Source organism: Scardinius erythrophthalmus, assembly GCF_964197995.2.
Source record: "Scardinius erythrophthalmus genome assembly, chromosome: 5".
Lineage (NCBI taxonomy): Eukaryota > Metazoa > Chordata > Actinopteri > Cypriniformes > Leuciscidae > Scardinius > Scardinius erythrophthalmus.
Window position 1 is genome coordinate 16,552,902 of NC_138225.1, and position 16,283 is coordinate 16,569,184.

The 16,283-nt window shown below is 36.0% G+C and overlaps 1 protein-coding gene across 1 annotated transcript; it reads right to left on the reverse strand.

Moving 5' to 3' along the window:
- Nucleotides 1–1,494: 1,494 nt before the first annotated feature.
- Nucleotides 1,495–14,290, reverse strand: tmc1 (transmembrane channel-like 1). The gene is made up of 19 exons (XM_081365435.1): nucleotides 14,160–14,290; nucleotides 13,604–14,078; nucleotides 12,522–12,725; nucleotides 12,360–12,450; nucleotides 12,181–12,262; nucleotides 11,957–12,063; nucleotides 11,726–11,824; nucleotides 11,075–11,217; nucleotides 10,789–10,933; nucleotides 7,347–7,541; nucleotides 7,084–7,263; nucleotides 6,790–6,942; nucleotides 5,067–5,195; nucleotides 4,921–4,988; nucleotides 4,588–4,827; nucleotides 3,907–4,032; nucleotides 3,743–3,821; nucleotides 2,170–2,263; nucleotides 1,495–1,952 (listed from the first exon to the last, which is right to left on the reverse strand). The coding sequence occupies exons 1-19, from the start codon at nucleotides 14,239–14,241 to the stop codon at nucleotides 1,720–1,722; spliced, it is 2,925 nt and encodes a 974-aa protein (XP_081221561.1). The 5' UTR covers nucleotides 14,242–14,290; the 3' UTR covers nucleotides 1,495–1,719.
- Between the last annotated feature and the right edge of the window lie 1,993 nt (nucleotides 14,291–16,283).

Here is a 16,283-nt window from a genome sequence, read left to right on the forward strand (position 1 = left end):
TCGTCAGAACACCGGTTCACACAGAACGCGTTTTGTGGTCTTTTTGAACGCAAACGTTTTGAATGCGACCAGTGGTCAGGGTTCCTCAAACCCAGCATGGACTGTAGAGTTTAGAGTTCAAACCATGATCAAACTCACTTACCTGCAATTTTCTAGTAACTCTGCTGACTAGCTTTTTCAGGTGTTTGATTAGTTTTGGAACTAAACTCTGCAGGGAAGTGGCCCTCCAGGACTAGATTTGAGGAACCCCTGGCATTTTTATAATGCCCTGGCATGCACGATGCTGCAAAAGACACAAACACAATGGTTAAACACGTTGTCCGTCTATCGCTTTTACATTGGAAATCAATGGAAAGTAGCACAGTGGAACGGAAAAACACATTTGTGTGAAAATTGCATTTTGGGATTGCTGACAGTTCGGACCTACGCCGGAGCCTCTACGCTATCGACTACGCGTTGGCTTTCATTTATACTTCTGCGTCGTTGTCCGCACTGACCTGCAATTACACATGCAGAGGGAGCATGTGAAACTTAAGGGAGGGGTTCTAGCAGACCAATCACAGCGCTTACGGTCCGCGTAAAATGTACGCGTTGTTACATTTTTGGAGAGGTGCATGTCAGGGTACGACGTAGCTATGGCGTATAAATTGGGTTTTACACTGGCCCCCAACAAAGCAATTTGTCACACATGATGCTAGGCCTTTTGTATGAACTAGACTTTTAACAAGCTGTTAAAAAGTGTCTTTTGTTTTGATTTCAACTTTTATATCTGATGTTTTATGTGATTCTTTCAAATTTCTTTCATTTTTTTTTAAATGTGTTCTTGCTATCATAAATTAGCCTGGCTCCACCCTCCTACGTACTTCTGCTCAATTTTCATTTTCCTTCAGTACTCCGTCTGGGTTTGCGGTATATTCGTGGGTTTTTACCGGTCCAATCAGCGAACAGAGGGAGTGGCTGAGAACGATGACGTTGAGGTCGTGCGATAGTTTGAGTTGTAGGGTTGCGTCACGATCAAACATTAGCGATTGGTTATGGCAGATCCAGAGTGGCTCTGGGCAGATCCAATAGTTTTGAACTTCAAAAGAGTACCCGCCTTCAAGGAAGTTAACGCTTGTCAATGGAGAGTGGCCAGACTCTCTGTACAAATGAAATGTACGAGAGTCTGATAAGACCAGGCTAATCATATATGCCACTTGGTTTAAAATGTTGTTATATAATGCAATGACACTCATACATTTTTAAGTGTAGCGTAGATGTCCAATCACTTTCCACTGTAAATAAGACACACGTGTTCCACCTCTGTGTAGCTCTTAGAATAACATATAGTCAAACAAATGTTTACTTTATCTGATGCATTTTAATAACTAGTTGTAATTGGCATGTAAACCAACAATCAAGAAGCATTTTTTCTAAAACTAAAAATATATATAAAACATGAGTTAAAATATGAAACAAAGCAAGAGATGAAGAGTTTGACCCCAGTTTGGCCAGTGTGTAACAAGAGCAGTAATTTCTCTTTCACAGAGACAAAACTTATCAATCTAGAGTTACATAGTCACCTTGAGCATAACTGAGACATTCATGACATGTGCGGCAGGCCTGGGCACAGTATTTAGACTGAATAACAATATCAGCAAGAAATAAATTAAGTGTCTTAAAAGTGCCAAATGTTGTGTATGCAACATAGAGATACACATCTATTTACATCTGTGCTATTTATCTCTTGTTTGAGTGAGAGTTTTTCTGTGGCTGATGTGGGTGACCTGGAAGATGTCCAGATGATGTGTGTCCCCGGGATGCAGGGGTTCTGGTAGTTGTGTGGGTCGCGGTGACGGGAGGTCTAGAGTTTTGAGTATGCTGACTCTGTGATGGGTGAATAAAGCGACCGTTCTGCCCAGCTTGTCTGTGATGCCCTGCTTCATCTAGGCTGCTGCTTTCTTCATTCACTCCTGAGAAAGAGGAGGCAGAGAGACCTTTCAACTGCTGTCTAAGAACAACACTGTTATACAGAAACAAGGGCATGTTGTTTTAATACTGTGGCCACCTGTTGCCCAAACACAGCGCATTAGCTCTTCAACATTAATGGAAAGTTTCCCTGCACTGGTTCCAAGATGCTGTCAAGTGCACTGACTGATGGGAGCTGTGACCCGTTCAATGTGCTCTCACCCAAATCGGAGGCGCTGTTGCTGCGTTGTTGCTCCAGTTCATTGGCTGCCTTTAAGGCTGCAAGTTTGTTCTTTTTCTTGTTTTCCTCATTTTGCTGTAAATGCAAAATTGGAAAATTCAGTGACATGACAATAAATGACAAGTAACAGTAGTGAGTAGATCTATGTCCAATTATAAAATTAAATTGAAATAATATAAAATATATTTAGGTCTATGTGAAATAATAATAAAAATAACAATAATTAGTCATTATAATAATTATTAAATCTATTATTATTATTATTATTATTATTATTATCATCTTTATTTATGATAACTCAATGTTAGTGCTTCCACGTAGTGGTAAGTTTACATACAGTTTTTTACAATCACTTTGTTACTATTTTCAGAACCTTGATGTCATTTTTCACAACTCTAGACACAAAACTCACAACCAATGATCAAAATGCACATTTTTCAAAACTCTAACCCTTTTCTCAATTGCTTGGATACAATACACATAAAACTTAGATCATTTGTTCATTCAACAAAAATCACCTGTTCAATATGACACAACTTAACATCAAAGTACTACTATTTCAAAAGGCAATTCACACATTACATTTCAAATGAGTGTCTATTCATTTCCTTACATTGATCTAACTATCAATTGATACAACTGCTCAAAATGATAAGAAACTATTGCATTACTCTGAATGCATAGTTGTATGGAAACAGACAAACAATCTTCCATGTTTACTAAATCATGAAAGTTTCAAGATAACGATATTCATTGTCACCAATTAGCATGGAGCATGAACCAATTAGACTACAATATCCATGGATGTAGCCTAATATTTGATCATACTGCTTCATCAGACACTGTGTCTATGGTCCCAAACACTGTACTACCTTTTCAGACTATGTACAGTATTGACAGCACTGCACTGTATAGATCATCACTCCTGTTCTGTTTCTTACAGTACAAGCAAGCGAGGAACACTGCATTTGATGTTTTACAGTACTGTCTTTTCTTTTCTATTTCATAGCTAATTATTTTTTGCTTTGATTCAAATAAACCTATGTTGTGATTGTACTGTAGTGTTTTGCATCAATATATTACAAACTTTGTTCAATGATTCCACTGTAGTATTCTCTCTACTACTGCAGTGCCTTTACAGAGATGTATTTACTGTACATGTAGTGCCATAATGAAACCTGTATCACCTATTTTGTTCACAATGAAACTATCAGTTGCTTGTGTGTGGGTGATCTATAGTTATGTCTCAACGGTATTTCACAGTAAATTAGTTTTTTGAACCAATGATTGTGCAAGTGCAAGATTTCTTTAAAGATGTGAATACACAATGCAATGTTTTGAACATTAGATAGCCTGTGTTACAAGTGATAACCGTTTTGAGTTTTGTGTCTAGAGTTTTGAAAAATGACATCAAGGTTCTGAAAATAGTAGCAAAGTGATTGTAAAAAAACTGTAATATAATCTGCTCATGTACAGGGTTAGTAGGAATTTTCATTTTTGGCCTTTAATTGACATTTACTGTATTTGAACAGACATTTGGTCTTCCCAACTTACTGTTTGAAGTTTCTTTTTCAGCTCCATGTTTACCCTTTTGTATGTTTTAGAAGTGGACTGCAGATAATATATTGCAAGACTAAAATAACAGAAAAAACACCATTACACATCTTTATAGAAGTACAGGGAAAAACACATGGATGGATTTAGACATTCCCACTTACACCAAGAGCAGAAGAAAGGGCAGCACCAGTCCGGGGTTCGAGGCATAGCTGAACACTTTACCGAACCAGGCAGGGAAGTCTGTCTCTAGGGTCTCCTGAATCACGTCAAACATGCGGTTTTTCCCACTGCAGAAAAATCTCTAGTTACAATAAGCAGCTTAGGCTAACAAACGAACAAGTAGATGGATTCAGCCTCGTCAACTGGCTCCCTGACCCTGAGTCAACTCCTGAGAGGGGGATTTATAAATATTTTAATTCTTTTATACATTTTTATGTTTATTTTTATCTTTTAACTTTAGTTTATTTATGTCGACTTAAAAAAAAAACTCTTCAGGTAGGCTACTGATAACCGCATTTTGTGCGGATTTTAAGAAGAAAAAGGATGTGAGAAAATTGTAGACTTGCACTCTGCTGCGCTCTAGTGTTAAAGATCCGGTATTGCAAGATTTGACTTGTTGGCAGACCTCCACTTTTAAATTGTAATTTTGAAATAAATACATATAATACATATATACATACAGAAATAGCCCATTACTCTAAAGTCTAGTTATTTGTATTTATTCTTAATTTAAGCTTTCACCACACTGACCAATTTCTGAAACACTATTACTCAGTTCTTATGCTAAACAGACCTTCTCCATAATCCCCATCAATTCTGATCCATACATTAAAATTTAAAACCTGAAGGGTCCGCAGTCGAAGGAGGGGGGAATGGTGACAATGGTGTATATAGCAGGCAATGTAGAAAGGAAGAGGATGACCAGCAGCATGGCCATGTAGAAGTTATTGGAGCCTGAAGCTTTGAAGACCCGTTCCTGAGGCACATTACAGCACATCACCGCCCAACACTGCAGGTACATGGACACGTGAAGCCGTAGAAGATTTAATGCTGGAAGACATGGAGCGTAGAACGCCCCCATCCTGGTACACACACAGACAAAGATTTGGTGTGATTTAGAGGTATACAGGTTTCATTCGGAAAGAAAGAAAACATAATATGGTGATATTTCTCACCAGATCATTCCCTGGTTGAAGATCAGCCCCAGAACATTCCCACTGACGTCAAACTCTGAATAGGACGGCTAATAAAGAAAGCACACTTCAGTTATAAATGAGAGGGAATCCCTGACACTGATTCTGCATGTGTTGTGGATACTCACAAAGCCAAACTCCAAATCCCAGCACCAGCAGTTGTTTAGGAATCGCACCAGTACGGCACGGAAGAAATCCCCAATAAGCAGAGTGATGTAAGTCGTCATTGTGTCAGAAATGATGAGACGAACAAACTCCTGTAGACGCAGAGGATGCTGATGATCTCTAACGACTTGATGTAAAGCATCACAACATTCATTTAACACTATATTTTAAAACTTTTTTAGGATTTGTTCAAACATACACTCAATATTTGTAACTTTATGCTAACTAGAAAATCGAATTAATGCCAAAGCATTTGTACTTGCTTTTCCATTTACCAAACTGTATTTCGTCTGAAAATAATGTTCATATTTTTCAATAATTTTAATGAAATGCTTATATTTACAAATATTATACTTACAGTACACTACCATTCAAAGTTTAAAGTCAGGGGTTTTTTATGTTAATGAAAAAGTCTCTTATGCTCACAAATCAAAAATACAGTAAAAACAGCATTTTGAAATATTATAAATATATAAATTCTTTTTAAATATATATTAACCCTTTCCCCACCAGCATTTTGGAAAAAAAGTTGTGCGCCAGCATTTTTGATAACTTTCACAAAAGTTTCATGGCCCTAGAATACTTGTTAATAATATGTGAATATGCAATATGACCTCTACTTTTAAACAAAAATTTTTTTTTTATTATTTATTCTAGCTTCATGCATTCTTTTTTATCAAAACTTGAATGTGGGTAAGTTTCATTTTAAAAAAAGCTACATTTTTAGCAAAAAGCTGAGAAAAATCGCCTTTTTGTCAAAGACTACGGTTTGGATCAGATTCAGAACCATGATCAAAACATTGGGTACATCCGAAATCGCATACTTAAAGTTAAAATGTCAGCGTCACATGATCCTTTAGAAATCATTTCAGAAATCTGATTTGGGGCTGAAGAAACACATTGATAATAATTCAAAATGTTGTGCTGCTTGAAACCGTGTGTGTGTGTGTGTGTGTGTGTGTGTGTGTGTGTGTGTGTGTGTGTGTGTGTGTGTGTGTGTGTGTGTGTGTGTGTGTGTGTGTGTGTGTGTGTGTGTTTTTAAGGATTCTTGGATTAATAGAAAGTTCAAAAGAACAGCATTTATTTGAAATAGAAATCTTTTGTAACATTGTAATGTTTGATACATTTAATGTATCATTGCTGAATAAAAGTATTAATTAGTTTTAAAAAAAATGAAAGTGACCCCAAACTTCTGAACTGTAGTTTAATTCAATGTAAATGTGTCAAATAATTGAAATGTGTAAATCTTTAAAACAGGCTGAAATGTTTTTAAATTGTATAAGTCATTAATAGTCATCTCACCAGTGTCTTAGACTTATTTTTAGACTGCTGTGTAAATTTCCAATGTTAAAATACTTCGCCCTCTAACATTTTAATGTGCAATGAAGTAAACCGTTGCAGATTGATTAACAGAAAGAAAAAAAAGTGTAAACACTGTTGGTCTGTAGCACTTGAGCAGCCCAAAATAGCAGCATCACCTCAACAAATGGTGTGATTTTGGGCTGTCTAAACAATTCAAGATGGGGTAGTGTTTGGGAAGTTTTTCCAAGTGTATACTACATTTTTCTCACTAAAGGTTGGGTTAGGAGTTATACAATTCTTTATAATGCTGCTTTGGAATGTATTGTGTTCCAGTTGTACTGGAATTTGGATTATGAAAAGAGCTTTAGCACTCTTCCCCAGTACCTGTCCCACCATTGTCTCCCAGCAAGGCCCTCTTGGAACATCAGCAGGGTGCGCTGTGATCGGAGGAGCAGTCGAGTTGTCTGGCATAGTCCCGTTGTACAGGTTAGCCTGCCATATTGTCATATTCTTCTTCACAATCTCCTCTTCTGCCCTCTTGAAAATATGTGACAGTTAGGAGAATAAATGACCTTCATAAGAAGATGATTTAGCACAGATTCTGTGGCAGCGGGACAGAAATAGACATACTGAAAATGGGACTGCGAGGGCTTTAGTCTTTGTTAAATTAAGCTCTACCTTTAGTTGGATGGCATCCATGAGAGCGATAATGAATGTGTAGAGATTCCCCAGGAAAAGGGCGAATATGCGTCCCAGCTGCCACTGGAGGGCGATGCGTGGATGATAGTTCTCTAAAGTGCTGATTACATCAAACAGCATCGGACAGAACATTCCCAACAGAGACATCACCATGTTCACCTGAATGTATGTAAAACCATGCAAAATTCATTTTTATTGATTAACAAGAGGATTACCATTGTGCATTGTTACATGAGTCTGACCTCATTCCTCTCCCACCAGCCGTATTTCTCTAGTCCCTCCAGAGCGAACTTCTGAGACCTGCGTACCACAAAGTAGATCAAGTACCCACTCCCTGCCAGACAGCAGAGCACCAGGAAGTTGGCCAGCACTCTAAGGAATCTTGTAAGGTGGATGTTGTCATCTTTTCTGCTCTCTTGCTCCTCCACAATGGTCTCCTGTTAAAGTGCTGAATTTATTATGAAGCCAAGAGACGCCATATTAAAGGGGTCATATCATTCTTTTTTATTATTGTTTATTTTGAATTAAATTTCAGTTTTGACAATATGGGACCTTTAAGACTTCTGTGTAAATGCTTTCTTTGCATGTGAAGGTATAGCAGGTATAGCCTTAGTTTCTGAACACTGAATAACGTCATTGATGTAAATGTGGCATTTATTAATATACTCGTCTGTCTGATGTGAAGGCCCATTTCAGAAAAAAAATCATGTTTTGGTTAATCATAATTGGGCCATTCTACAGAATTGGTGCAAACTGCTGTCCCACAAACAAAAAACACATTTAAAAAGAATTTAAGTATTCAAATTTGAGATGTTTACAAAGATCCTTCTATTATCTATTGAATCCCACAATAATATAAAAAATATTCACCCAAAAATGAAAATTCTGTCAGTAATTACCGGTACTCACCCTCATGTTGTTCCAACCCCGTAAGACTTTCGTTCATCTTCGGGACACAAATTAAGATATTTTTGATGAAATCTGAGTGCTGGATCAGTCCTCCTGCAGGCTTATGGACATTATAACTTGCTGGCCCAGAAAATGTATTAAATACATTGTTAATATTGTCCAAGTGTCTCCAGTGGCTCAATCTTAAGTTTATAAAGCGACGAGAATACTTTTTGTGCGCAAAAACAAACAAAAATAACGACTTTATTCCACTTTTCATTTCCTTCTTTCTGGACCTCGAGTCTTTTTACGTATAGTGTAATAGCGTAGCGCGTCTGTGTTGCACGTCACCACGTATCACACATGACCAGAGTCGCCCAATAGTGAGCCTACGTGGTGACGTGCAACACAGACGCGCTACGCTTAAACACTACGTGAAAAGACTCGAGGTCCAGAGAGAAGGAAATGAAAAGTGGAATAAAGTCGTTATTTTTGTTTGTTTTTGCGCACAAAAAGTATTCTCGTCGCTTTATAAACTTAAGATTGAGCCACTGGAGTCACTTGGACTATATTACAATGTCTTTAATACAACTTTAATACATTTTCTGGACCAGCAAGTTAAGGTGTCCATAAGCCTGCAGGAGGAGTGAGCCAGCACTCAGATTTCATCAAAAATATCTTAATTTGTGTTCCGAAGATGAACGAAAGTCTTGGGGTTGGAACAACATGAGGGTGAGTAATTACTGACAGAATTTTCATTTTTGGGTGAACTAACCCTTTAATATATATAAAATCATAATGTATTGGGTACTGTCCTGAACCCTAACCCCTAAATTTCAACTTGTGAAAATGTTATTGAAATGTTGATTTCTAAAAAAAAAAACACATTTATTTTATTTTTAATTTTTAAATCATGAAACTTCATTTAAAAAAATGTGTCCCACATTTTCATGTCACTACCGAAAAAGTGTGTGTTTTAGTCCATTGGCTGAGACTGATTTTAACCACACATTTTTTATCAGGAAATATTCCCTCTTTCTCATAGCCTCTCATTCATTGTAGATGACCATCATGTTAAGGGAAATGTGTTCAAAAGTCTGAAAAACTGTGTAACTTTAAGGAACTTCACTACCAAACACCTTTTTTCTGCAATTAAGCAAACTTTTTTGGGTGTAATTCCATAAAATGTAGTTTTTATATGTGTACAACTGTTCAGAACTGTGCTAGGTAACCTTGTGCTGGTTATCATCTTTGAGCTAGGCTAAGTATCTAAAATTTGTCACTACCCAAACAGTCACTACCAAAACATGTGGTGAAGTTTCGGTTGTGATATCATGTTTTTTTTGTGTGTGTTATTTGATCAAATTTAGTTTTTGTGTGTGTACAACTGGTCAGAACTGTGCTATTTAATCATGTGCTGTTTAGCATCTTTGAGTTATGCTCAAAAGTATCTAAAATTGTCACTACCAAAACAGTCATAACCGAAACATGTCATCATTGTTTTGGTAGTGACAAAAAGGAGCACATAATCATTTATTTGGGGGAAATAAACTAAATTTTAGTACAGTTATGCATATTATTAGTATCTTAGTATGTTTTATTACTGTTTTAGTATGCAAGTTAAAATTCTGTAATGTGATGTGGTCGCTACCAAAGCATTACTGTCACTACTGAAAATGTGCCATCATGACCGAAACATGCATGTTTTGTCTAAAATAAAGTATATTTAATTATCAGCTAAGATGTAATTATAGTGTCTGGTTCAATGTATAGTCAAACTAATGAATCCTTAACTTTGAAATCAGTATGATTAATTTAATGCCTTTTAAAATTAAAGATTGGATTCAATATACAACAAATCTTATAAATTACACTTGAAATATTGTTAAAATTGTAAATGTAAAAAAAAAATATATATATATATTTACAAGGTAGATGTAAATAAAATATGAATAGGCCATTAAGGCCAATAAAAGCCTTGTTATTCAAATATTTATTATTGTGTTTCGGTAGTGACAAATTTGGGGAGAGGAAAAATATTCCAAAACTTTCTGAAAATACAATATGATAATTAACTGCACAATTACTAGAAATGTGTACCTTGGATATTATACAATTTGCGTACATACAAAATTTGTGAAAAAAGTCAAATGTTTTCCAAGACGTTTCCAACTCTGACTTTGAACCAATTCTGTAGAATGGCCCAATTATGAGATAAAAGAAGTTATGACATACCAAGTCATAATTATTAGATAATTTTTAATTACTAGATAAAAAGTCAAAGCTATGATATCATTATTATTATTATGTATTATGGAATAAAAAGTCATCATTATGACAAATGTCGAAATTATGACAAAAAGTCAAAATTATTAGATAAAAAGTCATCAATATAACATCAGTGTTGTCAATTTTCTATTCAATTTTTTATAATTTCATATTTTTGTCATAGTTATGACTTTTTACATAATGTTAACTTATGTCATAATTTATAACTCGGTCATAATTAGGATTGTATTCTCATAATTGTGAGATTTTATGTCATAATTATGATTTTCCATGCATTTTCTTATGTGGTGGAATGGGCTTTCATAGGGTCTGACATCAGAAATCCAAAAATAGCCATTTTTGCAGCTCCTTGTCAGTTCATGGTCTTTTTTTAAATGCATTACAGCTTTGATACTTACAGAATCAGAAACTTTTAGAGAATTTTCATTCCCATTATAAGACTCCTCTATTATGGACAACATGGACTTGGGCCCAGCAAGGGGGGAAATAAAATAAAAAGAAACACACCTTAAAGCTTGTGGTGATGGAGGCAAACTTGTTGTCTGCTGTCTCAGGATTTCCAATGAGGTAATCCCAGCTAGTAAACGTCTTCCAACTGAAATTAAAGCTGGTGTCATCTCCGCCACCTTCTTCATTTGCATTGCGGGCCATACTGTTCGGTAAGAGTGTGGAAATCATTAAAGAAATATTTTGTGTATGAACTAAGAGGCAGAAATGTGCTTATTGATACACTCAACATATATAAAGGTTTCTGATATAGACAGTAAGACTTTACAATACTGTCATCACTCACGTCCTGATTACCACCATGTAGCTATATGCTACTGTGCCCACTCCCACCAGGAAGTAGGAGAGGGGCATGCGGAACTTGAGCCACCCAATGGCCCGCTGGCTGTTGTAGTAGCCATAGAAGAGGACAGAGTACTTAGCATAGCCCTGAAAAAAAAAAGAAGAAAAGTACTGGACTAAGATGCAAGAGAAATGATGTACTTGGATGGCGAGGTATTTACACTATATTGTTCAAAAGTTTGAGTCTGTAAGAGTAAAATATTAAACATTCATGTAATGTAAAATAAATGTTTTTCTATTTTAATATTTAAATTGTAATTTATTAATGTGTTGGTAAAGCTGAATTCTCACCATCATTACTCAAGTCTTCAGTGTTACATGGTCCTTCAGAAATCATTCTAATATGCTGAGTTTGTGCTCAAGAAACATCTCTTATTATTATCAATGTTGAAAGATTTTTGTCAGGATTTTTCTTTTTGATGAACAGAAAGTCCAAAAGAACAGCATTTATTTTTAAATATCATTTTTGTAACAATGTAATCTCACTTTTAATCAATTTAATGCATCCTCGCAGACTATAAAATTATTAATTTCTTTAAAAAAAAATTCATACTGATTTTTAGAATGGTAGTGTATAATCATATAGACTCTTTACCCCAAAATCCCATAAGACTGCAAAATTCATGGCACTGGCCTCTTCCACTCTGGGCACTGTCTTTCTGGGTAAACTGCCATACGGTTTCCCCATAAGAGCCTGGAAAGTGAATACATTCATAGAGCATGATACATTAAAGAATGAGCTAGTTACATTGAAGGAAATAACGTGGTGTTCTTTACTAATATCTAATATAATTTTAAACTTTGCAGGATTTAATATATTTCTCACCTCTGGAACCATCACCAGCCCAAACGTCAATCCAAATAAAATCAAATTGATGCCATACATCCACCTTAGAAATATGAAGTAAGAAGCAACTGATGAGCCGAAATGGCCTGTAAGGAGATAAAAATAAGTTTGTATATGAGAAAAGATAAGTGGGGAAATGCACAAAAAGGAAGTAGAAAAAACAGCAGGAGATAGAAGTAAGCTCAAACTAAAAGGCGTCACACTTTCTATTTCCTTTATCTTCATCTCCCACGGGATGCATGCAGTCTTGAAGTTCTCAAAGTCGCGCTGAAACTTCATCCATTTCTGAAATCAAAGTAAAAAAGAAAAATGATGATCACTCTGAAGCTGTGGAAGGACATCTCCAGCTCCATTAGTTTCATAATGACAGTCATCTCCTCACCTTCATCATCATGACCTTGTAGGCATAGAGCTTTCTGCCTTTGCCCTTTCCTAGAGCCCCTTCATATTTCTCCACAAACTCCTGTGACTCCCTGAGACAGAACACAAATTGCTGGCATTTTGAAGGCGGGTGTACATACACATAAAACCAGCAGTGACGTACCTAAGGATAACTAGTTTTTTCCTCATGGGCCAGGGCTTTCCTTTCAGTGTGGCGATTAGCTTTTTCCTTTCGTCCACAGCTTCTTTTAACTTTTCCAGCTCCTCTGGGGTCAGAGACCCCAAAACTCCCACAGCCTGATTGTCCTTTGACCCCGAGTCAGAGTCGGACTGAGATTCTGACTCAGATTTAGACTCAGACTCTGAGCTGGGAGGGAGAAATGGATGCAGGTATGCTGAGCGAGACTCAAAACGTCTGAGACCACAAATGGGATGCTTGCTAATTTCTATCCAATTCAATACAGCATATCCAATACAAATGACATCTATAGCAAAACCATTTCAGAGAAAAGTTGATTTGAAAATTTTACATGAATTTCAGAATTGTAATAAATCTTCATTTTGCTTTAGTGCGAAATGTTATAATAATAAAACAATATAAAATAAAAACAACTGAATATTATATTATTATTTCCTTACTTAACATCATTGAAAAAAATATTCTAACAAGCTAAAACATACTTAAAAAATATTAAAAAAGACTCCATCTAGTCCATAGAGTGCATAGTTTGACAGAAGTTAGTGGTTATACATTTATTGATTTTAGGGATGCACTATATATATCTGCTATCATATCGGTATCTGCGTTTATTTTTAATGCTATCGTTATCGGCCCGGTAAGAAAATGTGGCCGATATCTTAAAGCCAATAAATAATGGATTATGCTCCTTCATCTGCGACACTTGAGATGCGCACTGTTCATCATTAAGGTTTTTGAATTGCTTGAAATATGATTGGAATGACTTCAAAAAGGAAACATGTGCAGCGCAAGTCTATCATATAGGCTTAGGCTACATAAAATTATAATGAGAACATTATAATCGTGTGCTTGGGACATGGATGTAATGATGAGACTTTTGCTTTTGTAATCAGGCTCTCAAAAATTATATAAAAATTTGGACCAATATATGGATTATCGGCTTTCAAATATAAAGAATTATCTGTTATCGGTATCGACCAAAATGTTCATATCAGTGCATCCCAAATTGATTTACTAAAATGATTCGCAAAATAAAACAAACTTACATAGTTTCTGGTCTCTTTATTTTCTTTTTCTTTTCCTTCAAGGGCATGTCATGACAATCTTTGTGTTTTGTCTTTCCATGCTTCGCATCGTCCTCCTCGTTTGCATGCTTCTTTCTCTTTTTCTTCACATCTTTTTCCTTCTCATCCTCCAGCTTCAATGTCTTAGTTCTTTCATTTTTAATGTTCTTTTTCTCCTTTCTGGATTTTTCCTCAGCCTCCTCTGCATCTGCATTCTTTCTTCTTTGCTTTCTTCCTTGTTTTTCACCCTCTTTCCTTGCTGTTTTGTGCCGTTTATCGTGCTTCTTCTCTGCTCTTTTAATGCCCGCCTCAGTTGTTCTCTTCTCTGAAGCTCTTCTGCCAACTTCACTATTTCTCACTCTCCTCCGTTTGCCATCTCGTGTCGCCTGCTTCTCTTTACCTCCCTCAAAATTTTCCTCCACTTCTACATAGTAAAGGCTGAATTCATTGTCCTTCCCTACAAAAAAAAAGTTTGTACATTGATTAACATACAGCACAAAATAAAAACATGCATACAGAAAGCAGTCAACCTTCCTACCTTCATCCTCCACCTCAATGCTCACTGTAAAGGCAAGCAAATAACAAAAAAGTAAAAAATAATGGACATAAGTTCCAGACATTGTTTAGAAGAGATTGTTAAGTCCTGAAAGGTCAGACATGTAGGGTTCCCAGCAGCTGTTCAGCGTCTGTTGTGTTTGACCACAGTGTAACCAGACCGGTAAGCGCTGACCGGGTCATTACATGCTTAGCTGTGTTGCACAATAGACACAATGGTGCTTTTCATCTTCAGTGTCAATGCAAACTGTCCTCTTACATGGGGTCAAAGGTCAAAAGAATGAAAGTAATGTTCACATACACATACTTAAAGTTTATATTTTTGTTGCATGACCATCTTGGTATTTAGCACAGCTGAAATACATGATTAAGTCAATAGGTTTGCATCAAAATGAAAATAAGGCATAAAATATAAATTGCCTTTTAAGTAACTAATCATTTCAAATAATTTGATCAGAATAAAAAATCATCAGATTTTTAAATATTGAGACAGACTGTGTAAAGGAAAAGACAGTATGTCTTTGCTAAGCTGCTAATCTCTGCATACAATGTTACATTAGTTTTTATTATTAATAACAAAAATGACAATAAGTTGATATTATAAATCAGTTGTTAGTTGTGGCTTAACACTGATAAAAACAAACATCACATGTTTAAAAATGGTGTTAAAAATATATCAAATACACAGAAAGTAATAATCATCTTTACCGTCACTTTCAGATGCGATGAGTTTATGCCGTGGCATCCTCCTCTTGAGTGGCCTTCACTCTGTGACCTCGCGTGTGTGTGTCCATGCATACAGGAGAGAGAGTGAGTGAGAGTGAGAGTGAAAGTGTGTGTGCGCGTGTGTGAGTGTTGATGATGATGTAGCATTGGACCATGGCCTGATTGAATAGAACCTGGAGGGTGATGAGTACCGTGCATGAAGAGTTCACTTTTTACTAGCATTCAGCGACCTCTCCCAGGAACAATAACCAGTCGAAACTCTAGAGCCTCTCAATTTCACCCCTTTGAATTATTCAACAGAATTATGACTCTTTTTTCAAAAAGAAAGGAGGTTACACAGTACCAAGCCAAAATAGATGATGATGGTCTAATGACTGACTATAGAAAGATCGAAGAGGCAGATAACAGAAGATTAGTGCCACAGGGTCAGTGTGAGCTACTTCCACTTATAGTGCAAAACGTATACATAAAACTTCCTACTTATACTGCTTCAGTTTGCAGGAAATAGTACAATAATTTTACAAATAACATACCTATGTAATAAGATTTAAGAAATTCAGATTGTAAAAGACTTACGTACATAATATACATGGACAGCTGACATGACATTATGTTTTCTCAACTTTCTCAATATATCTCAATTTTATTATGCAAAGAAATATGGAAGTATATTTCTCAGTATATGCCCACAGTGTTTTATGGGACATTTTGTTGTTAAAAATCATAAAAACGCATCTGGCATGAAGTCATAGAGGACTTGTCTACAGGTGATTCATAAAAAGTATGGTGTTGTTTGTTAGTTGTTAGTTAATGCATTAGGTAACATTAACTAATGGGGCCTTAGTGTGAAGTGTTACCAAAATAATTGAAAATGGTCCCCAACGTTTCCTGATTTTGAGGCAGGCAGTTTTTTCTGCTACACCATCTGAATTTGGGACCAAATGCTAATCGTTAAAATAAAATACCCCCCTCAGCTTAAATTGTCCTGCAGTGTGAAACTCTAAACTACATGAGCAATGCAGTGCTACTGTATATCAAACAGCGTACACCGTACAGTATCTGGCTGGCACATCAGAACCAAAGCTGTCATACAATAAAGACTAAAAACAGAAAGTCTGGAAGTGTCTGTGGAGAAATTAATAGGAAGATAGATTTTGCCTGAGGTGCATGTCCTGTGGCATAATGCTCCACAGAACAGTAGAAGCATGGAAATATTAGAGGTATGGAAAAGGAGAAAAAGCTCTGAAAATAAATCTTGATATGCTGCCATATTTAGCTGAATCTTATTAAGGTTGTCTATCTTTATCTTTCTTATATTGTGCCTAAATTATCTCAACAATATTTAATAAAGGAATTAGACAGATAGATAGGAAAAAGAAAG